The sequence below is a fragment of the Lepisosteus platostomus genome, chromosome 19 (genome assembly GCF_059453375.1).
Source record: "Lepisosteus platostomus isolate fLepPlt1 chromosome 19, fLepPlt1.hap1, whole genome shotgun sequence".
NCBI lineage: Eukaryota > Metazoa > Chordata > Actinopteri > Semionotiformes > Lepisosteidae > Lepisosteus > Lepisosteus platostomus.
The window spans coordinates 19507064-19528705 of NC_142629.1; the positions used below are offsets into that span (position 1 = coordinate 19507064).

Genomic DNA, 21642 nt, shown 5'->3' on the forward strand with positions numbered 1-21642 from the left:
ATAGTCTACATATAGACATGCTCTCTGCTCCTACATGGAACAGTCAATTAACATAGTAGACCCAAACTTCAACACCTGGAGGGCTTCAACCTGCATTTCAAACTTTGAATCAACACAGAGCCACCATTTACATGCAGTTGTGACTCAAAACAGCCTGGCCACTAATTTCAAATACTTGGGTATTCCTTGACATGAAATCTGCCACAGAAAGCTGAGAGCTGGAGGGATGTACGTCTACAAAGGCAGGAAGCTGGTCTTTATCACACAAGGTCTTTGACACATCCAAAACAGTAAATCCACCTGCAACTAGATCCCTAAGCATGTCTATTTTCTAAAGCATTAACAGAAATTCAGAGATCCTCCCTCTGGAAAAAATGGATACTTACACAACTTTGTTGATGAAATCCTTGTGCTCCTCTGGTACATTGAACGGTCCCTTGGAGGAGTTTGGGGAGATGAAGGACGGTGTTCCAGCACCATTGGACTGCGATCGCTTCTCCTCATACTGTTCCCTTAGCTGGCTCTCCTCTTCTTGATTCAGATATGGTATTCCTACAGAAAAGGGCAGCCTGGTTGAAGTAGATTTCCAGAAATGTCAGACTGTAGGTGCCTCCATGTGGGAGTCTGTCCTATTCCTCTTGTCGAGTCAGGACAAGCATGTGCCTGATCATTAGGTATATGAGCCTAAGAGCATGAGAAGCTACACTTCCTTTAAACTCACCCCACAAATGTTCAGTGAGACTCGTATCTGGTGAGAAGGGCATTTCATGGCATAAGTCAAATCTTCATCTCAAGAAAACCATGGGGATTGACAGGGTCACGATAGGTTGAGCCCACAGGAAGGGCGGCAGATGAGGTATCAGGCCTTGATCAGTGTAGTTGTAAAGCAGACGGACCATCATAACCATTAGAGACACTGGTTTGCAGCAAACGGACAGCTGCAAAAACCAGTACACTCGGACTCCCAAGTCCAAAGCTACAGCATCTGCGCAAAACACCCCTTTTTCATAGCCATTAGCACATCCTTATGCCCACACATTCTGCACCACCCATCAGAGCCCTGTACTCAAAACCTTGATTCACTGCTCAAGAGGATTGTTGGCAGCTCCCCTGACCCATCACACCCCAGCCCAGGCTCTAAAACACCAAAGGCACAGCCGTTCCTCTGTTCCCTTGAGAGAGGCTACTGTGCCTTTCTTGATTTTCACCAAGCTGGATGGGTAGAAGGTCCTCAACACCTGTGATTGATTAAATCAGCAATGAGGTGACGTGCAACAGTCACTTGAGTTCACTGTGGATAATCAATGATCAAAACAAAATAAGGAAAAAGTACTGAATATCCAAATATATATGGAGAATATATAGTGCAGTCCATAATTATTTGGACAGTGAATTTCTGCGGTTTTGGCTCTGTACTCCAGCACATTGAATTTGAAAGAAAATGACTACGAGGTTAAAGTGCAGAAGGTCAGCTTTAATTTGAGGGTATTTACGTCTATATTGGGTGAACCATTTAGGAATCGTAGCCCTTTTTATACATGGTCCCACCATTTCATGTCACTCTCCAAATACTTACGGACAACACTGTATATAGAGCAATAACGTGTTATTGGACCTCCACTTACCATTGCAAAATACTTTGTTGAAGTCAAATCCCTGATTTGCTAGAAAATCTATACTGGAACTCTGAAATAAAATGAAACCCATGTTCAGTATATTGAGAAAAGAAAAAAACATTTCAAGTGCTCATTCAAAACAGTCTATGAATAAGAAATAGAGGCAATCTTTGACAGTTAAAAACTATTACTGTAGACCCCAAACAAAAAGATGACACTGGCGTTAAAGCAGATGAGACCAGACTTTCAGCTCAGCAAGTAATACAATTCAATTAGGTTTCTGTACAGATGTGGGTTCTGTACATTGGAGTTGCAAATGTAACAAGTAGCTATCTAGGCATACTTTAGCTTTTCAAAAGTATGAGTTGCATTTGTTCCAATTTAATGACTTTCATAGGTCTGAGTCCCATCAGCAATATAACCAACAGCCAGACTATTTCCTTTTAAAGAGAATGTCCATTTACCCCCCACAAAGGCTAAGGATTAGACTTTTAAAGTCATGGAAACCTTTATCTTTTAAGGAATAGGTTATGGAAAAAAAATGAATTTTAAAGAAAATAACTTACTTGACAGACAAACTTAATATCTGGTGAATTTCTATTAAAGGGCTTTGGAAAGATATAAAAGTTAAAAGCCTTCATGACATACCTGCGGAAACAGGAAGAGCAAAAGCATTTACGTACAAGACAGGATGGCAAACAGATCCACTTTAATTTAAAAGCAAGTTAAGAAGAACTCACTTGGACTCCGAGTGGTCATATTTAAATGTACATAGACCAAACTGAAAAAGCAGAAAGTCCATGGAATGCTTGAAGGAGAAACCAAATGGATCACAGGATTAGTGGAAGGTGAAATGAACACAAAACAACTGCAAACATGGCAATTAAAACCGACAAGAACTATATTCCCATTGAAATAAAGAGAAAGCGGAATATTTTCCAACAAGCGCAGGAAGAAATGCAAGAACTACTATTTTAAAAAGATGCACAGGTCTCGTAAAAAGCATGGCGTTAGAACATTAACAGCTGACATTTTAAAAAGATTATAAACTGAAAAACACAATGATACTCTTAGTAATAAAGCAATGAGGTGTACCTTTTTCAGTTTACGATACCTCTCTTCTGGCGTATCCAACCCGTTAGTTAACGCACTTACAGAAGGTCCATCGCTGATCCCTTCAGTGAATTAAAACACGAGTTAAAAATTCCTGAATATGTTACTGAGCTATACCAGCAAGGAAAAAAATGCATAGAACCAGTACGACCCACACGAAACTCTCACGTGTCTTAACTGATAATCTGAAAAATAAAGAAAACGTACCTGAAAACTCCCCATCGATGGCAAGAAAATCCGCTTCTTCTATTGCACTGTATATCGCGTTCAAGCGCTCTTTAAAATCTGCAATAACAGGCAGCAATATTAGGTAGGTATGCATGCACGCTCTTTACCATCATTTTACTCATGTCTGAAAACAAAGCAAACAATACGTTTTCTTTCCTTAACATTTAATAACAGCAAGTAGTTTTTTAAAACACGTATTTATGATGGCATATTTTCACATCGAGACCGTTCACACTGTGCAAGACTTACTTTTCCTTGTTATCTCCATTCCTGCAGAACCACAAACAACCAAACAGGCGACTCCAAAAAGCGCCCTTTAACCTTTTTCTCACAAGCACTTCCGGGGCACGAGTTTAAATCACGTGGGTTTCCCCCAAAATGACCTGTTCGAGGAGAATTGGTCACCAAATCCCCTGTCAAAGTCTGATTAGCTACTATTCACCACTATTAAAAAGCACCAGGAGTCTCTTTCTGTCCTATAATTCTTACTGTAAGGCCGGACGGGTCCACTTGTTACAATTCTGCCATAGGAAAGACTGAAAGAGAAAGTCAGGACGTTCATGGGTTTTGTACAGTGGGGAAGCAGACAGGGTTGTCCTGTTATGAAGCGTTCTTGGTATCTTTGGTTAGAAACAGGGAGCTTTGGGTCAATATTTTTGTAGGTCCTAAAGCTAAGGACAGGTAAAAACTAGTTTAATTAGGATGTATAATCTAAAACATACTCTTATATGACAGAAACAAATTGCAGGAAGTACATTTAGTTTTTTTATTAGGCTTATGATGAGAATTGTGAAGCTATAACCTCGGTCTTATTAACGCGAGTTAGCCAACGTAAATACGGTGTCACACATCGCACTACTCCGGACCGTGTGACACCAGCTCCGTCTGACACATGTGGAACTCTCGTCCCCAGCCGAGCGACTGACGGCTCGATTAGCCAATAGGCGGCTTGCGAGTCTGCCCGCGGACTAATGGGCGGAGAGAAGGCGGGGCGAATGGGCGGGCCTCACGCCGGAAAGAGGAAGTGTGTTGATGTGACAGGCCTCTCCGCTGCCCGGAAGCAAAGGGTGGGACCCTGCTGAAGAAGATGCGTAAATATTGTGTCTTCATGTGACGGTATCGTGCCTTTAAAACAACATTGATGTATCTTAGAGGCTCCTCACGTTTTGCAGTTTTATAAAAAGCCTGAGCGATTAGACGTAATGTTCACCTGACACTTGACGCATAACCATTAAAGGCCATCGTAGTGTTTTAGGCTGCTGTCTGGTGAATATTATGAAGAATGTTTTTAGTTTTGAAGGAGGAATTTTACTTTAGGATTTGTTTTAAAATGTGGGACACGAGCATTTCTTCAGCCTCCGACCTGCGAATGCAACCGATAATTGTGCTTAATGATTAGGTTGCAGTAAATTGTGTATTTTTAAATGGATCTAGTTTTTGCACGTGTCGTACGGTCAGTTCTGTTTATTTGAGAACATTTAAAATCTTAATTAAGGACATTGTTAAGCATTATTAAGGGCAGGTTAGACATGAAAAAGGAGCACTTTCACGTAATAGCTACACATGAGTTCTTATTGTGTTACGTCTGTTTTGCATGTGATTTTTACTGAGGATGAATACTGTTTCTTGGTATTGTCCTTGACATTTAAAATGCAGATAAGGTATCCTTCATGTTGAGATATCATGACATGCATCAGATCAAAATCGAAGTGCCTTGTAGCTGTTAACGGATCTTTATACAAATGTCTAAATAAGATCCCTTTACCTGAAGGAACTGCATTCTAGGGAGTTATCTGGGTAATAGCAGGAATCTGTATTAGAGATAGGTGGAATATGGGGACTGTGGAGTGTATTGCTAACAAGAAGCTGAATTAGAAGAATTATGTAGGTGTTCAGGAACCTGTGACTTGATTCTGAAATGTTGCTTTTAATAGAACAGTACTCTGTGTATTATGTATAATACTCCTTTACTCTTTTCTATTGAAATGTAAGACATCTATATCTTGTGCTTTTTTTGCAGACTGATTAAATGTCCAAAAATGTTACTTGTTTATGAATAAAGAATTTATCAGCCAGAAGACCTAATGACAGATGTCCCAATGACAGGAGGTGTCGATCCCGGAGCATTTTCAGTTCATTCAGACCATCCCTCTCAAGTATCTGGCCATGTGATCTCCGAGACCGAATTCTCCTGCCACTGCTGCTATGACATTCTGGTCAATCCAACCACACTGAACTGCGGACACAGTTTCTGTAGACACTGCCTGGCACTGTGGTGGGAGTCCTCCAGGAAACATGAATGTCCAGAATGCAGGGAGAAATGGGAGGGTTTTCCCAAGGTCAATATAGTGTTAAGGTAAGAGATTCCGGAAAATATTCCGCCAGTGATGATGGGAGACAGGGAACTATTCACTGTCGCTGATAAGAGGTGGCACTTTCGATGACATCGCTTCTGATTTTCAATAGACTCCTGTGTTCATTCATTTTGCGGGTCACTGATTTCTTACTTTTACAACTGTCAGATGAGAGCTTTCCCATGTTAGCAGAATCGATTGTAAATTGTTTCTTCTCTATGAGAAGTGGGCTATGAAAAGAGAAGTGTGAAGTGAGGGAAATAAGGACTGGGGCTTTCCAGACGGGGCAGCCGAAGGTTTCTTAGGTGAAGAAGATCTCTGGATAAGTGAACCACAGCGATGACAATGTCATTCCTTTTCCTGTAGGGGTGCAGTTGAGAAGCTGTTTCCCGAAGTGGTGCTTAAGCGGCGAGAGGAGATTCAGGTCAATCCCAGCGTCAGTCACGCTCTCCTTGCTTTCCAGAGATATGGGGATGAGCAGGCCGCCAGAGCCGTTGCAATGAGTGGGTCTCAGCCACAGGGAGGGGGCTTCTTCTCTGGGGTCCTCACCGCTCTCACCTGTGTGGCAGTGAGTATTCTCCCTTGTTGAACAGGGTCGTCTTCATGTCAATAAAGAGAAACCGCCTGCCGAACTAGGATATGAGGAAGATGTGCTCTAAAGCTGTGTTTCTGAGCCCCTCTGGGGTGCCTGACAGGTGGCTTCGGCAGGAGGTGTCATTTTAGTTTTTAATCGTCGGGAACTTTTAAAAACAATTTCACTTTTGTAATGATTGTCTACGCGCCACAGTTCCAAGCTGCATTGTAAATACAGATGTGCAGGTGGACCTTTGGTGAGGTTTTCAACTAAAGCTTAGCTAAAAAGTAAGCTTTTACATTTCTCAGTGGTTTTTCATGAAGGTCTATCTACCCCTCTGTTGGCAGTAAGAGTCGTCTTTTTGTTATTTCAGGTGGTGCTGCTGGTGTATCACTGGAGGAGCAGAGAAGAAGAACATGATCTTCTGGTTCATAAACCCGTTACGAAGTGGGCTGCCGAAGAGGTCCTCTTTTGGCTGGAACAGTTAGGACCCTGGGCTTCTCTTTATCAGGAAGGGTTCGTAAAAGAACAAGTTAATGGAAGGTGAGACATATACAGGTATTCGTCACCCACAGGGGAGAGTTGCTGGGATGTCAACTGATTGTTGCCCGTTATCTTAGACAGGCAAGAAATTACGGCTGTCTGAATAATCTGAATATCTCAACTGTGATTAGGTCAGAGATGAACATTAACTAAGTGGCTACCAGGTCACCAGGATAACTTCCCCAGTCTGGAATTTTCCAGCTAAGTGGTGTTTACCCTTTGGTAGACACTGTATTTAGGTTATGTGCAGGAAGTCAGAAAATGGAAAATATACAGTACCAAGAGAGGAGAGGAAAAAGTCTGAAAGTTCTGGTCTTGCCCCACTCTTTAGATTCTTTGTTGATTAACAGAAATCTAACAGCTTTTAGAAAACTGAAGGAACCAGTGTTTTACTGTGTTAATGGGGAAAAAAGTTTTCTTTAGAAATCCAGCAAGAAGAGATTGTCTGTTGTTTGTTTGGCTGCTTTATTTCTATATGTGTAGTGATAGCAATCTAGAGCCAATGGCAGTGACCTAAAAACAGTACTAACTGGGGATGATCCCATGGTTAGTTATTACTGAATATAATAACATCATATTATTATAATAATGAACTAATATTCTCACTGTGTAAGGATTGTAAGCATCCTTTGCTGGACTGAAGTCGCAGGAATAGTAAAGAAAGGTGTCATCAGTATTACAGCTACTGATGCACATAGAGCCAGTAAATTAAAGGGCAACTGCAACACTATTTTGATATAATTACTGGAAGCTTTCAGCTATGCAGTATGTGTGTGGACACCAGCACGCCAGCACAATAGACAGAGTAGTAATGTAGTTCCATATTTATATATCAATATTATCTTACTGAACCTTAGAGCCCCCATCAGTTTGTATCTCATAAAAACACCAGCAGTGCTCAAAGAGGAAGTGCAGTTCCAGTTTCTCAGACTGGTAATTAAATCTCGGAAACAAAATAAATTCACTGACGTTATAGAAAAAAATAAAAAATTTTGAATAAAGCACAGAATCGGGAACTTTGTGAAAGTACTGTAAGTCTCCATGTTGACGCAACTCTCATTCGATTTCCCACCAATTGAGACGCGATGTGGCCCTTCCTTCCCGCTAGTCACTGTAATGACTGATGTACTGCAATGTACGAGCGAATAGGTACGTTGTACATCGCACATTTCACAGCAGAAATGTTCCAGTGTGATCTGCATGCAGAGTTAACAAGTTAGTTCCATTTATCAGCACAGCTGTTTTAAAGTCGAGATCAATATTTCTATTGGATTAAAAGTGATGTCTTCACAAGCCTGCTTGTTTGCATTATAATAGGGCCGCATCACCTCACCGGAAATGTTGTTACCTTTTTCTGAATCACAGAACATGGCGCTGCGCACACCTGAAGGTTTCTTCTGTTTTTGGTGTAAATGAGAGGTTTGACAAGTTACTGTGCACATTTTACTTTTATTGCGGTTTGAAATGCAATCATCAACTCTGATTCTTTCTAACCCCAAAATATAAAAATAGCCTTGCAGCTCCTCTTTAATCCTCAGTAGCGTACTAGGCATTGGATTGGTTTATTTTCAGTTGAGCTCCACAGGTTTTGTCTTGCAATTGAGTGGGCAGCTGGGGATGGTGCAGAGTAGCACTGCACCTGCTAGTGCCTCTGAACTAAATCCTGAAGTCTGTTGAACTGAACTCCTCACGTGGAACGTCGCATGAAGTTGCTTGGATTTATAACATTGTAAATATTATATTTTTGTTTTGTCTGCAGTTTTTTTTGTAATACAAATTTCTGTGTCATGAAACTATTATCAACTAATCTTTCTACAACCAAATGTTTTATAAATTAATTGTCATTTTGCTTGTTCTTACCTGACAAATGGAGGTCTTCAGTATGAATTTTTTTCTGCTCACGGTAATGACAGGCCTGACTAGAATTAAACCTATTCTATCTCTCTTATAACTTAATGTCCTCTTTAATATAATAAAATTCACTGTGGAAGACGTTTAGGGCATGTAAGAGTCACATTTATTTGAATTGTGAGGCTTAACATGAACTACCGCTACCACTGCAGTGTAATATCTTTTTCATTTTTAGACTTTTGATTATGCTGGGAGATGAAGAGATTTCTAAGCCTCCTTATAATATTGAAAACCACACGCATCGAAAGGCTGTGCTAGCTGAGCTGGACCGCGTGAAAGCACTGGGAGTTAAACCTCCACAGAACCTCTGGGAATACAAGGTATGGATTTCCACATCCCGCTACATTTTACCGCCTGCATATTGATTACTGTAGGTGCCAGCCTTTAATTCTGCGACCGCTGAACTTTAATATGCTGGCCTTACTGCGGCACACCACATCCAGCAGTTTCTTGAAGGATGCCAAAGTGTCAGCTTCAACAACAGGCTGAATAGCATATTCCGCACCCTGATTCCTGTTCTACTGTATGTGCGCCTGTACTTTCCTGTAGTTTCCATTATGTCCTGCAGTTGATGTGTCACTGTTCATCCTGAAGAATGGACTAGTTTGGCTCTGTCAAGGCCTTTGAACAATAGGATTCAGAATACCTGGCTCAGGCCCCTGTTACTCTGCTCTGTCCAGGAGGAAAAAGATCCAGCATTAAGCAGTATTACCCCAGGAGTTGCCCAGTCTTGAATTTGATCTCAATCTCTTTGAATTTTATTTCCCCCTTCTGCAGTTTTTGCTAAACCTCCTATTTTGATCAACTAGCCCAGGTGATAATAAAAATACTATAATACTATGTATACTAGACACTAGTATATAAATCAGCATCAGTATAAATTAGGAGTAGACGTCCTGGTAATGATCATTTCTGAGCGTAGTTTTTGGTGACGAGTTCTCCTCTTGTGAGCTCTACCTCATTCCTTCCTAGTCTCCCTTTTTCTGTAATTATAAACTACTTTTAGACACCAGTTTCAGAGATTTAAAGTATTGCCCAAAACGGAAATTATTTTTTCTTAAAGGCATAGATGCTGCTTGTGCTGAATACTGTTGATCTGTTCTTTCAGGCAGTGAACGTTGGCAAGTCATTGTTCTTGTTGTATGCGTTGAAGAGCTCCCCTCGTCTCACAATGCTGTACCTGTACCTGTTTGATTACACTGAAACTTTCCTGCCCTTCATGCACACCTGCTGCCCTGGTGGTAAGGAAAACACTGAGGGAGACGACATCTTGACCAAACCTTTGGTAAGGCAGGGCAGTGGGAAGTGGGATTGAAATAAACTACTCATCTTTCAAGTGTGCAGATGTCTTTCCTGATACCTTTCCAGGATTGCTGTATTGCTGATTGTGAAAGGAATAATGAATTGAATTCTGCTAATGTTCTGCTTATCCATGTTGCAAGTTGAAGATTTTTATCAAAAGTCTTATTTGCTATTAAAAATTAATACATGGGCAGATTTTTTGGTGTTAGAGCACACTTTGTATAGAGCGTCTGTTGATCATGTCAATCAGATGGGTGGCAAACCAACTACAGACTCCAATAGCAAAAAAATACTCCCCACCCCATGCACTAGAAATGTATATACTGTATACAGTACATGCAGAGTTTAAAAATAATCTGTGGTTGATGTACCTTAATGCCAAAGATCTTGGTGTGTTTGTCTCTTCCTCCCCGCAGCTGGGAGATCCTAGCTGGAAGCAGTGGACAGAATTCGTAGTGAAATACTCAGTGCTGCCGTACCAGCTGATAGTCGGGTTTGCATGGGACTGGCTCTCTGTTCACTACTGGACGTCCCGGTTCGTCATTGTGAACGCCATGCTGTTGTCAGTGCTGGAGGCTTTCGCGCTCTGGCGGCTGTGGTCGCGAGCAGAGTTAAGGTAATGCCGTCCCGTGGTGACTCTGGCATAGTTGAGGCCTGTGATGATTATTTCTCAATGAGGTGGGGGGGCTTGCCGGTGGGTGTCCTGTAAGGGTGGGCGGCAGAGCCGCCCCAGGCTCGAGCGGGATTATTCCTGTCAGGACACAGGGGCCCTAAAGCTCCAGGAAGCCGTGGCAGGAGCCGGGATCCTCTGGACTGGTGCCGCGAGAGTTGTGGGTTTGAGTCTGGGCCATGTCACTGCGCTCTCCAAGCGCACGGCTGCCACACCCCTTCTCGTGCCCGCTGCGAGGCCTATTCCAAACTCAGACCGCGGCGATTCCAAAAAAGACAAGCACGCCGAGATGTTAAAAGGTGCAGACAGCTGGCGACACATTCGATGGATATGTAGCATAACTGGCAGTTCCAAATTTACGACAAAAATCTGTGAAGAAAATATCATGATTCCGTTTTTTTTTTCCTTTCATGCTAGGACTCTTCCTCAGAAAATGTGGAGCCACTTCTGGAAAGTGTCTACACAGGGATTTGTCGTGGCTATTTTCTGGCCCATGATTCCACAGTTTGTCTGCAACTGCTTGTTTTACTGGGCCTTGTACTTCAGCCCAATCATAAACATCGATCTTGTGGTACAACACGTACTACATCGGGAGACATAAGTGCCACCAGCCGAGCATTAAATCCTTATGGTTGAAGGAGTGTAATAGTTTCAAAATACAATATTTATATGTGGAAACCTGTTTCTGGTTTCTTTGCCACTTTATCAGCCAACATGCTTAGAACATCTCTTTATAAAGAAAAAAGGGTAATCTTTCATTGGCTTCAGACTGTCCTAATGGCAGCTGTTCAGACTTCTGTGAAACTAAACAAGTAAAGACTGCAATTCTTAGCAATGTGAATCGCAGTTCAGATGAAGTTTAGATGCTGACCTCTTGGATCTGGTCTCATTTTAAGGGACTCAATATCATATACACAGGGAGACCAATTAATTTAAATCTTCTGTGAATAAATGATCATCTTTCACATTATAAGCAAATAAATGTTTACTTTAACGTTACTGTTAATTTTAGAGTTAAAATATCTATTCACAGATGGCCTTTGAGTTTGACTATTGAAAGAAGATATAGCATTTTAGCACTTTCAGTTGAATACCATTTATCAAAAGGGATCATCCCTAATGATTTTCAATGCAGTGTTTCATTCATGTCTTTATCTCTAATAGCAATTTTTTATGATTCAGTATTAAGGGCTGTCATTGTATGCATTTGATCGGCTGGACTTTTAACATACAAGTTGTAAATTTTGTGATCTTCATTTCAGTTCCTTTGAAGGGAATACATGCTTTATTTTTACATGTGATTATATTTGCACTTAAGTACTGATAGAACTGTGACTTATGCATGTATACCTTTTCAGTCTATGAAATTAATTTCAGAAAATAAATATAAGATTTTTGTTAAAACTGTGCAAATGAATATTTCAATTAATATTTTGTTTTTGAAAATGATTGAAGTTTGTGAAGTACAACACCAAAAAGAATCCTGAACCTTCGTAACACTTTGTTTTATAAGGCTTGTACAGTCCTGCTTCTGGTGACCCCAGTGTCTTCTGGGATTCACTGCAGCTGGACTTTCAGCTAATTGAGCTCAAGTTGTTTTTGTCTTTAGTGTTTTTATGTGAAATAAAATCCAGTACTTGCACCAATAAAAACAATTCAAAAGCGGAATTGGTAATTTAGTCAATTAGAAGCTCAAATTAAATAAGCATGAGATCAGTCAGAAAAAAATCCAGACACTAGAAACCCTATCATAGCACAGCTGTAACCTATAAGAAGAACTTGTTCAACAAGATGAGCGTGTAGTCTGGGATGTACAATTCCTGTTTATTTAATAAATTATTCTTTAGTGAATTGCTGAATCATGCAGCATGTAGCAGCTCAAACAATTACTGTATTTAAACTTACATGTGTAAACTGTACCTGAATTTAGATATTTAAGGAGATCGGTTTTAAAAAGAAGTCAGAATTAACAGCAAGTATGCAATTAATTTTATCAGCAAATTGGGCATCAGCTCACACTCTGTCAGCAGGACGTTTATACAGTATATGTAGTGTAAGAAATTCTTTTACCACCAATTAATAGCATGTTATACAGAAAAGAAAAATAATCATAATGCAAATGTTGTATTACAAAATAAAGTTCTGTTCAGTTTTTTCCCCATATCTCAACAGCATCTACCCTTCTTACAGACTGAAACTAGTAATAACTGCATGTTGGCTGTTCAAATCCACAGAGGAAGTCGGGCCACACGGCGTACTTTGGTATGTAGGGAGCTTTGCGTAAGCACTCAGCAGCTTCTCTGTCACACCTGCACAGTGTTCTTTCACATTTGTTCTTCAAAGATTCTGAAATGGCAGGGAAAGGCAATACGAAGTTTCATTACACCTCCGTAAGTGACAAGGCGTTTGTTGAATGTTTGCGATTTAAGGATGCCATACAAAATCTAACATGTAAAGAAGTTAAGACAACAGACTGTCAAAACATGACTAACCTTGACTGTGGCAACATACCGTGTTTAAAGTGCTAGTGTGGCTTTTCCAAAAGCCTCTTCCTCAGATTGAGTTTTTGTTTTGAGACTTTGATTAGAGCTTAAAGTGGGTTTCAATGTAAAAATGTTAATTGTGGTCTTAATATCCACAGCTTGTACTATATTACAAACACTGTCACTATAGTATATTTAGTATTTTCAAATGACTGCACTATTATTTTGAGAAATAATACATGCTGTCCTAGACATTAATGTTGGTAATAGAAGATGTTTACATAATGCATCTGCAACTCAGAATATATTTGTATTTATGAGCCAGTCTTGGTAACTGTATGCATCCTAACACGAGAAAGATTATTTAAAAAATAATGCACTATGCTGTAATGCATCAAATGCAAAATAACTCGATACCTTATCCAGAAACTACGTACCACAGTCAGCAGCCCTGTTCTCACAGGTCCACTGGTACTTGTCTGTCTTTGACTGACAGCCAGCTTTTTCAGCTTTATCATAGCAACAGTCATGTTTGTGGCAGCACCTCGACACAAACGGAAAAACATGTCATGCAGTTATTACCTGGAAGAGTTTAAAGCTATTTGACTTAAAAAGACAGGTGTCACATTCGCTTTATGTAAACAATAGGCTTTCTAATACTTTAGTAGTTCAGGTGGGTAGCTGCGTCAGCATGCCTAGGCTGCAAAGGAACAAGTAATAGATTTATTCCATGCTGAAAAAAAAAGAAGAAAGAAAACACAATGTTTCTGCCTTGGAGCATTCTTCAGGTGTGAGAATTATTCAAAAAAACTATTCCATCATGAAGAAATGTAAGGAATAACTGTTTCTGATTAATCTCCTGGTCAGTTAGCCACACTTGGCATTGATGACTACCATCAGGATGGAACAGATTTTCTATGATGTTCAGAAGTGGCATCTTAATGACCAAGTCCAATGATTGCTCAAAAACATATTAGGAACTTTGAAATGTTTTCGGCTAAACTGTGCCTTAATACAGCTTTTTTCATGAGTTGTTCTGAAAGCCCCTTGGTCTTCATTGATGAATCTGTGCTTATTCTGAAATCATGTGAATCACTCTTACATGATTTGCTGAGCTTTCATCAATTTTGTAGCACCTTAAATCTAAATGGGCATTAAAATTCATTCAGATTTGCTACAACAAAGTGAATATTTATGCAATCAATCATTTTCAATTTTTCTTTCATATTGACTGCTTTCTATTTGTAGAGCAGGTTGTGTATGTTGTGTAGGTTGTGTATGTAACATTGCTACTTCAAAAGCGTAAGTAAAAACTTAAAGCAACGTGATTTTGTAAAGAAATGTATATTAGTCTTCCTGATTTTACAGTGTCTTCCCCTTCAAGTAGACATTTTGAAATATTTTAGTAGAAAAATATTTCATAAGTCTCAAACAAGGATCTTGCAAGCAAGACTTCAGTGCAGCTCATTGAGAATTGGGCTTAATCTCAGAAATGCCTTTTCTCAAACACATATCTTTTATTCTTTTGCTTTATGCCAGCTCTTAAAAAGTTTTGCAGAGGAATCCTTAAACACAGGAAGCCTGATTTTTTAAAAAAAGCTTCTTTACTTCAGAAAAAATAGCTTTTCAGCTCGCCCACACAAACCACAAATTGCCATTTTCTTTTCGGTGTGGAACTAGAACTATAGCTGAAATTCATGATGGCTATACTGGAATACTATACTCTTAATCAAAGAGGTAAGCAAGGATATTCTAGTGGAGATACAGAAAATCCCAGTTAAGCAGTAATTTAAAGAAAACTACATTTATGAAGAGCTACTGTTTACTAATTAAATACACACTTCACAGAAGCTGTAGTTTTAAAATGTAAATTATCATATAAGCCCTAAGAGAAATAGCCAACTATATCACATGTGAACAAGAGACATCAATTTTACCCCAGCCAGGTTAGATGCACCATATAAGCAGGTTATACTGAACTTAAAAGGAGGCAGCAAGCAAACCTCACAATCAAGTCACTACACTGCAATCATATTCACACCAAAGATTAATATTACCAAAGCAGTCATTACTGGAAAAGCTCTTGGGTGGTTTCACCTTGCCTCAGCCCAACAAAGGCCTCAGCATGCCTGTGAGATATTATAGTGTGTGTGTAACCACAGCTCACCTTCTGTCTCGGCCTCACTAGATCCTGGCCACAGCGCAGGGCCTGCTAGAGAGGTTCTTCACGCCTGTATACTGAGCTGCACTCTATTTTATAAAGTATGAAATTAACAGATGTGTAACATACAGTGTTTTGTATGTTGGTGCAAAAGTGTAAAATAACTTTTAAAATGGAAGTCACACAAAACCCAAAACGTGAGCTTCAGTAATTGCAACATACATATTTAAAATGCAAGCAAATGGGTGGCTTTTCTATCATTAAGAACATGAAACGATGGCACATAAGAGGAGGCCTTTCAGTACATCTTACTTGTTTGGTAGCGAAAGGAGTCTGAAAAGTTCCCATTCTAAGGGAGAAGATATTGTAGCTACAGTATGTGTATATGGATACCATTCTCATTTCTGAAGCATTTTTTCCATCCTAGTCTCTCATTATCATGTTGATTTTCTATAATAAAAGCTTCTTCCATCTAGTATTTACTCAGAATATGGCTGTGATTAAATTTTGAACCAAAAAGGAAAAACTAATTATATACCTATCAACTGATGGTTTGCTTTGCAAAGAGGGAACAGATCTCCTGCACACAGAAATCCTCATCAAGTCATGGTTTTGTGACTTGCCATTGCAGGTGGACTGAGGTTTTGAATTGGTCTGTGCATGTCGGCAATTGACCTTGCTTAAGAAAAATCAGTCATTTTGTGAACCACTAACTGGTAACTTGAAAATTGATTTTGATGAGAACAAGGAGCTTGTCAGGATATCCATGCATGTATATGTATTTGGCTATAGACACATAAGCAGATCTTACTAATTGGATACCAAAATCCAGAGCTGATTCTAGCCCAGGGCCCTGACGTGTCCGTGTTGTGAACACGGGGAAGACCGTCTCTGTACACGGAGGTCCTCACACGGGGCCGGCTGGCCCTCGTCCCAGTCTGGAGGACTCGCGTCGGGCTTACCAGTCGGCTTTGTCCCTGGGCCAGCCTTGGCCTCCCAGGCCGCAGTAACAGCCGTACATGATGTAGGCGATAGCCGACCTCCCGGTGCTGCACTTGATTACCCCAGCGAGCTCCAGCAGTCCTCTCTTCCGAATGCTGTGGGAGGCGCCAGGAGAGGGCGAAACGCTACACACTGGGGGGAGAACAGAGGAGCAGACTGTGGTACAACTGTAATGAGCAATGAGATGTAAAGGAAATCCGATACAGTATGCTACAAGATCTACTAAGGTCATATCCACGCGCATATATGGAGGACAAATGGAAGACGGGCTCAAAATCGACACAGAAGGGAGACAAGATGTGCGTTTTAACCATTGCTACAGTGCTGTAATTGACTGAGGGATGAGTAAGGCTATGAAGTGAACTTGACATCTACTTTGTAAGAGTAAACCGTGAATGACCCGTTGCTGGAATAGAGCGACTCCTGTGAAAGGCTGGTTCCTGCATCAATGTGGAGGAGAAACTGGGAAAGTTGGGACGGGAAGAAAGCACTCGGCATGACCGCGGGCGGCAACCAGACCAACAGCAGCTGTGATGGAGAAATCGAATAAGCGTGGCACGAACACTGCATTTACAGCTTGGACAGCTCATGGGGAAAAAAAGGCTGCAGCACCAAAACCAGATCATATGGAACTGCAGTCGTGATCACGACTGGGAGACTCCCCAGTGACAGCAGCCAACGTGGAAAAGTTAGAAGACATCCATCACGGGTGGTTGAGAAAAATGCTTCACACACCATGGGAAATATAAGGTGAAAAAGGAAAAAGTCAGAGAAATGAAAGTTCAAAAGCTGCCGTCGCTGGGGCAGATTTCCAAACCGGACCAAGACCGAAGTCATGGAGCAAAACAGACCAAGGAAACGTCAGAACATCTGATCAAAGTGTTAATCTAATGCACCGTGTTCTGAGGTGGGTTAACGAATAAATACTAAAACCCACCATTTAGGGCTGTTAGTCCTGTAGAAAACTGCTCCATATAACCAACACCCATAACTTAAGACTCAGAAAAGCTTGAACGTAAACACCTGTTTAGATTAAAAAAAACCGCACAGAGCAGCAATTAGATTGTTTTCTAGGTACGGACGCCGGAGCCGTACTTTTACTGTAGTAGTGACAGATCACACCTTGTGCAAAAGGTAAAGCAGCGCATTCAGTCACCTCCTTGATCATCGGGATTGAGATATTCTACCTGTAGAAATCAAAATCAAATGAACTGTTGACAGAAAATACCACCATGCCTGAAATGTACATTAAACCATTAATGCATGAGTGGGGTTGTGCCACCAGATTGGATACATTTCCATATTCAATGTTTATAACAAGTAAATTCGTTGACGTCATTATAATACATCAAACCTCCGTCTCAACCTTTATCCCTGTCCACCACCTGATGAAAAGGGATTGCAGAGTATTCAAACTCGGTGTTTGTTTCAGGCCCAACAAACCCATCAGCTCTCTTCTTCTGCTTCAACCCTCAGCACCTGCAGCAATTCCTGTCGAGACACCACGACTTCAGGCAGTGTTTACTGATAAAAAATGACAAAGTCAAGCAATATGCCACTTTAGGTAGTTAGAAAAGTTGCTTTTTTAAAGAGCCCTGTGATATCAAGACAGTATTTATCAAATGTGCAAGTCCGGATTTAATGTGGGAGTTCTGTTTTAGAGAGTCCAATAGGATATTCATCAACCCGCAGGTCCAAATCCAAAGTCTCCCTGCTGCACAGTAGTGACTGCAATCTCAACGTCAGAGACTCAGAAGTGAATGCACTTTTTCTTTGGCTTTCTTTTAATTGACTAGGAAATTGTTTTCAGAGTTCAGTGCTTCCCTCCTTCACCACCAGTAAAAACATTTTAAAATATGAAGGGCGTTGTCCATGCCGCACGCAGAAGGCTGGCACTGTCTGGGTCAACTCGTGCTTGGCCGGGAATCCACCTGGAACAAGTTTACCTCTCCGACGCCGAGACCCTGAGAGACAGCCTGTGATTAACTAGAAGGATAGAAGGATTCTCGCAGCGCCATTGATTGCTCATTTCAAAGCCCAGCATTTCAGTTGATCATCTTAATAAAGATCACCTTAGACGTGCGTTTAGATTTACACCAGTTAATTGACAGTTAAACATGGAGTCAATACAGTAGGTTTCGAAAGAAAGAGGTGTCAATTACAGGAAATGCATAATTACAAAAAGAGGAATGTCAAACATAAAATTATAAAATTAAAACATGCATTGCAAAAATAAACCATTCCATATGTAATAAGTAAACAACGACATAACTCCGACGTTAAAAATAGCATTCGGCTCACTATAAAGAAAGAACTGTCGTTTACTTTTAGAAAAAAAGTTGTAGGGAGAAGAGTTAAAAAAAGATGCAAAACTAAAAAAACAAACAAACAGGCTAAAGATACAGTATAAACCAAAAAATAGTCTCCTCGCAATGATTTTATATTAAAATCTCCAAGAATATATCGGTGTTAAACCTTAGTCACACATTCAGTGGGCAGACATCACACCACCGCCTTATTCCAGCAATTACCATTCAAACAACCACACAGGAAAACTGCAAATTAGCAGTGGAGAAAACGTCACTGAGCAATTAAAATCAAATTCCCGTCTAAAACTAGCACAACACACTGCTTTAGTTTGTTATTCCATAACCTGTCACTTAGGAAAACGATGCTTTACAATATTGCTGAAATTTGCTCCACATACAGTAGCACGTAGTTCAGAAGAACGCGCCACCAAGAAACTTACAAGTGTAAAGACGCGACCTGAGAATTCATGTTCTCCCTAACTTGCCTGCAATCATGTAAATGAAAACAAGTCCATCTGAAGAATTGCTAAACACGCACAGTAGTTAAAGTGTCAAGATGCATCACCATGTTCACCCGGACTGGATACCGTGTGAGAAAACACCTTGTTTGATTGAGGACTTCCAGTCCTGTTGAACGGCGGTGTTAAGGTGTTGAAAGTCTGTTTACACGAAAAAGTAAAACAGTAAAAACGCTTCAATGATCACAGTTTTGTATTGAATACGTACCAGAGAGAAGGATCAGAAGAACATAAAACGTGGCCATGATAAATAAGTCCAGCTTATCCGAGGACACAGTAGAGAAGCCGGTCGGAGAGAAAGCAACCCCCTTTTATACGCCAACTGACAAGCATGCCCCGCTCAGAGGGTATTTAAATAAAGTCCTGAATAAGCCTCCCAAGCATCACTTCCTCACGGCTGACATAATCCCAGCTCGCTCAGCCTTCTCGACTTCAACAAGGACGGTTCCTTCACCGCCCCCAGCTAAAGCGAAGTTCAGGAATTACACGCGCAAACGGGGGACGTGTGCGGCAATCTCGCGCTGTCGCATGTGACTGTTATCATATTTTAATTCTCATTCAATTGCCTTTATAACCTTTTCGTAAGCAGTGCGTGTAAACATTTTATTTTCACGCACATTTACGTTCTAGTCTAAAGTGATAGAACTAATTTGGTGATTTCCGTTTGAAGTAATTAGGTTGTCATGAACGCAGGTAGGTTTAATTAATGTCTAACTGCAGCAGGGGGACTTCAGCCTTTGTCTTGGGAGAGCACCACACCAAAAGGCCTTTAAATCACCCATTTCTGGAGGACTGGAACAATTTAACTGTGGTCATTTAAACAGGGGGTGGACTAGACAAATGGTGTAGAGATCATTTGGAAAAAAAAGCCCTGTGATGGACAGCTATCCCATCCCGGGCGCACCCAGCGCAGAGATCGGCTCCGGCTCCAACCCTGAAGCGGATGAGGCCCTGAGAAAATGGACTGCTGGATGTGGAAAATATATCTGAATATTCTGTCCTCAAGAACCAGCCTTCTCTTCATTAAAACATCTGTAGTTGATCCATAGCTTAAACAAATGTTCCAAGTATTTAAGGAAGATGCAATGTTGGGTGACATAGAAAAAAAAGTAGATTGGGGCTCTCCAGGACCAATCCAGGACCAGGAGTGGGAGATCTTTTTACTTGATATCAGCGGGATGGTGCATCTCAGTGTTCTCATTGCACGGACATTAATTGAGCTCTTGCTCATGACTAGATAGACTGAAACTAGTTTTCATTTGCTTTACAAAAAGGTTTTCCTTGAATTCACATAGACAGAGAACAGAAGGTATCCGATTTTTAAAAATAAAAAAGCGTATTTGTGCTACCATGTTTTTAACGTACTGTATACAGATGGCATAACCAAGAATGATGTTTTTAAACTATTTCTGAGGCCTACGGAAAAGCTCAATGTAAGAGGAAGAAGGCACGTGTCACAGTAATTACATCAAGTAACCCAGAACAAAATGTTTTTATTTATATGTTCTAGAAATATGTAGTACCAGAAGAGATGTAGGGGTCATTTATGTACAGGTTTGTCTACGCATTTCTTCTGACCAGCAAGACTTCTAAGGCTGGCAAGGCTTCTAAGATTGGTAAAGGCCAATGAGACATTTGGCCAGGACACTTAAGATCTTAACACTAGCATAAAACAAAACACCATCAGAATACCAGGAGCAAAGCGATGGTAGGTTCACACTACATTCTGGGAAACCAAACCAAAAAGTGGAATCCTTTTTCTACCAGGGTACTAGTTTTTTTTGCCAGACAGCAGTTAATGGGTGTAGACTGGTTTGCAAGTCAAAGTGCTGCAGGAGGAGCTGAGAAGGTCATCACTGCAGGAAGGGATCTGAAAAGATTGGGCAGTCCAGACTGGACTCTTGGCCTTGACTCACAGAGGAGAAGCACACTTATAATGACTGAAGAGGTCAGTTACTGGGAGTACGTGGCAAACAGAGGGTAGAAAGGAATAAAAGAGGCAGTGAAACTGTGGGGAAGGGAACTGTTTGCGCTCGACTGGGCTCTCGAGATGTGATACCGGTCAGTGGGAAACCACTGTCAGAATCAACAGCCTCTTGTCAAATACGGTGCTTTTGTGGTGCAAAAAGGCGGGCATCTGTGTCTGCTGTACAAAATAAATACATTTCAACAACTCATCCAAACAGTACCACCAAACATCACATCACCAAATACGTGTGCTCTATTCAGGACCGGGAAACCCATGCAGGAGCTCAAGACGGCAGCTCTCAGGAAACTCCATCGCTGGTCCAAACTCTCGAACACTGACCTCAACCAGAAATACTTCCGGTACTACCGGGAAGGCGAAAAGAGTAGTGGTGGTCTTCTTCAGGTGTGGAGCCTTCATCTTGTAACCTGAAGAAGGCTCCACAGCCAAAACGTTGTGTTTCTTTTCTTCTCTTTTCAGCATGGAATAAACCTTTACTTGGCCCTTTGATCATATAATGGCATGTGAGAGCATGAAACAAGCTAGCAGTGTTGTTGGACCTGAAAACCTGTTTCTGTTCTTTCAGAAAATCTATAGCCCCTGGTGCTTGCATCCATTAGATGGGAGCAACACTATGAGCACAGAAAGGCAGACGGCCTGCCTTCGTTTCTACTCTTTCCCAGTTTCTTATGTGTGGCTCTTCTGAGTGCCTCACTAGCTCTGTTCTGTCAGAAATTTTTGCTATTAGCACACAATTGGCAAAATGTCGCCATCTGCTGTACAGTCTTTTAGTTTCACCTTCTCGGCTGTCATCCTTGACAGGGACAGCAATGATCGGGATGGTCTTCAACCATGATTTCACCTGCAGGCTTTGTGTTGCTGAGGTTGAGAT

The 21642-nt window shown here is 40.9% G+C and overlaps 3 protein-coding genes across 7 annotated transcripts in view; 1 reads left to right on the forward strand and 2 right to left on the reverse strand.

Annotated features, from left to right (window-relative positions):
* The window catches only part of parn (poly(A)-specific ribonuclease (deadenylation nuclease)), a 29886-nt gene extending 26562 nt beyond the window's left edge, over positions 1-3324 (reverse strand). For 2 of the 3 annotated variants that reach the window (XM_088612291.1, XM_088612290.1), the window contains exons 1-7: positions 3207-3324; positions 2937-3014; positions 2712-2791; positions 2357-2424; positions 2183-2264; positions 1626-1686; positions 387-552 (exon numbers count right to left, since the gene is read on the reverse strand). In XM_088612291.1, the coding sequence (XP_088468417.1) occupies positions 387-552; positions 1626-1686; positions 2183-2264; positions 2357-2424; positions 2712-2791; positions 2937-3014; positions 3207-3225 (554 nt within the window). In that variant the 5' untranslated portion in view covers positions 3226-3324. The remainder of the gene's footprint in view (positions 1-386; positions 553-1625; positions 1687-2182; positions 2265-2356; positions 2425-2711; positions 2792-2936; positions 3015-3206) is intronic. The other variant, XM_088612292.1, reaches the window with a different exon arrangement.
* Positions 1-11979, forward strand: part of LOC148645370 (bifunctional apoptosis regulator-like) — a 53690-nt gene extending 41711 nt beyond the window's left edge. For 2 of the 3 annotated variants that reach the window (XM_088612294.1, XM_088612293.1), the window contains 8 exons: positions 3871-4073; positions 4978-5313; positions 5678-5879; positions 6259-6428; positions 8515-8659; positions 9448-9624; positions 10058-10257; positions 10729-11979. In XM_088612294.1, the coding sequence (XP_088468420.1) occupies positions 5042-5313; positions 5678-5879; positions 6259-6428; positions 8515-8659; positions 9448-9624; positions 10058-10257; positions 10729-10912 (1350 nt within the window). In that variant the 5' untranslated portion in view covers positions 3871-4073; positions 4978-5041 and the 3' untranslated portion in view covers positions 10913-11979. Of the gene's footprint in view, positions 1-3870; positions 4074-4093; positions 4411-4977; positions 5314-5677; positions 5880-6258; positions 6429-8514; positions 8660-9447; positions 9625-10057; positions 10258-10728 lie in introns of those variants that run through there. The other variant, XM_088612295.1, reaches the window with a different exon arrangement.
* A 309-nt stretch (positions 11980-12288) lies between these two features.
* pla2g10 (phospholipase A2 group X) lies at positions 12289-19152 on the reverse strand. The gene is made up of 4 exons (XM_088612296.1): positions 18993-19152; positions 15918-16089; positions 13232-13338; positions 12289-12657 (listed from the first exon to the last, which is right to left on the reverse strand). Exons 1-4 carry the CDS (start codon positions 19027-19029, stop codon positions 12509-12511), a joined length of 465 nt encoding a protein of 154 aa, XP_088468422.1. The 5' UTR covers positions 19030-19152; the 3' UTR covers positions 12289-12508.
* Between the last annotated feature and the right edge of the window lie 2490 nt (positions 19153-21642).

Bases quoted from the DNA above. Each gene is read 5' to 3' on its own strand.
- pla2g10 (XM_088612296.1), bottom strand. From the start codon at position 19,029: ATGGCCACGTTTTATGTTCTTCTGATCCTTCTCTCTG. The intron at 16,090-18,992 runs GTACGTATTCAA...TTCTCCCCCCAG, and splicing joins TCTTCTGATCCTTCTCTCTG to TGTGTAGCGTTTCGCCCTCT. The intron at 13,339-15,917 runs GTAAGCCCGACG...GTTTGTGTCGAG, and splicing joins CCCAGGGACAAAGCCGACTG to GTGCTGCCACAAACATGACT.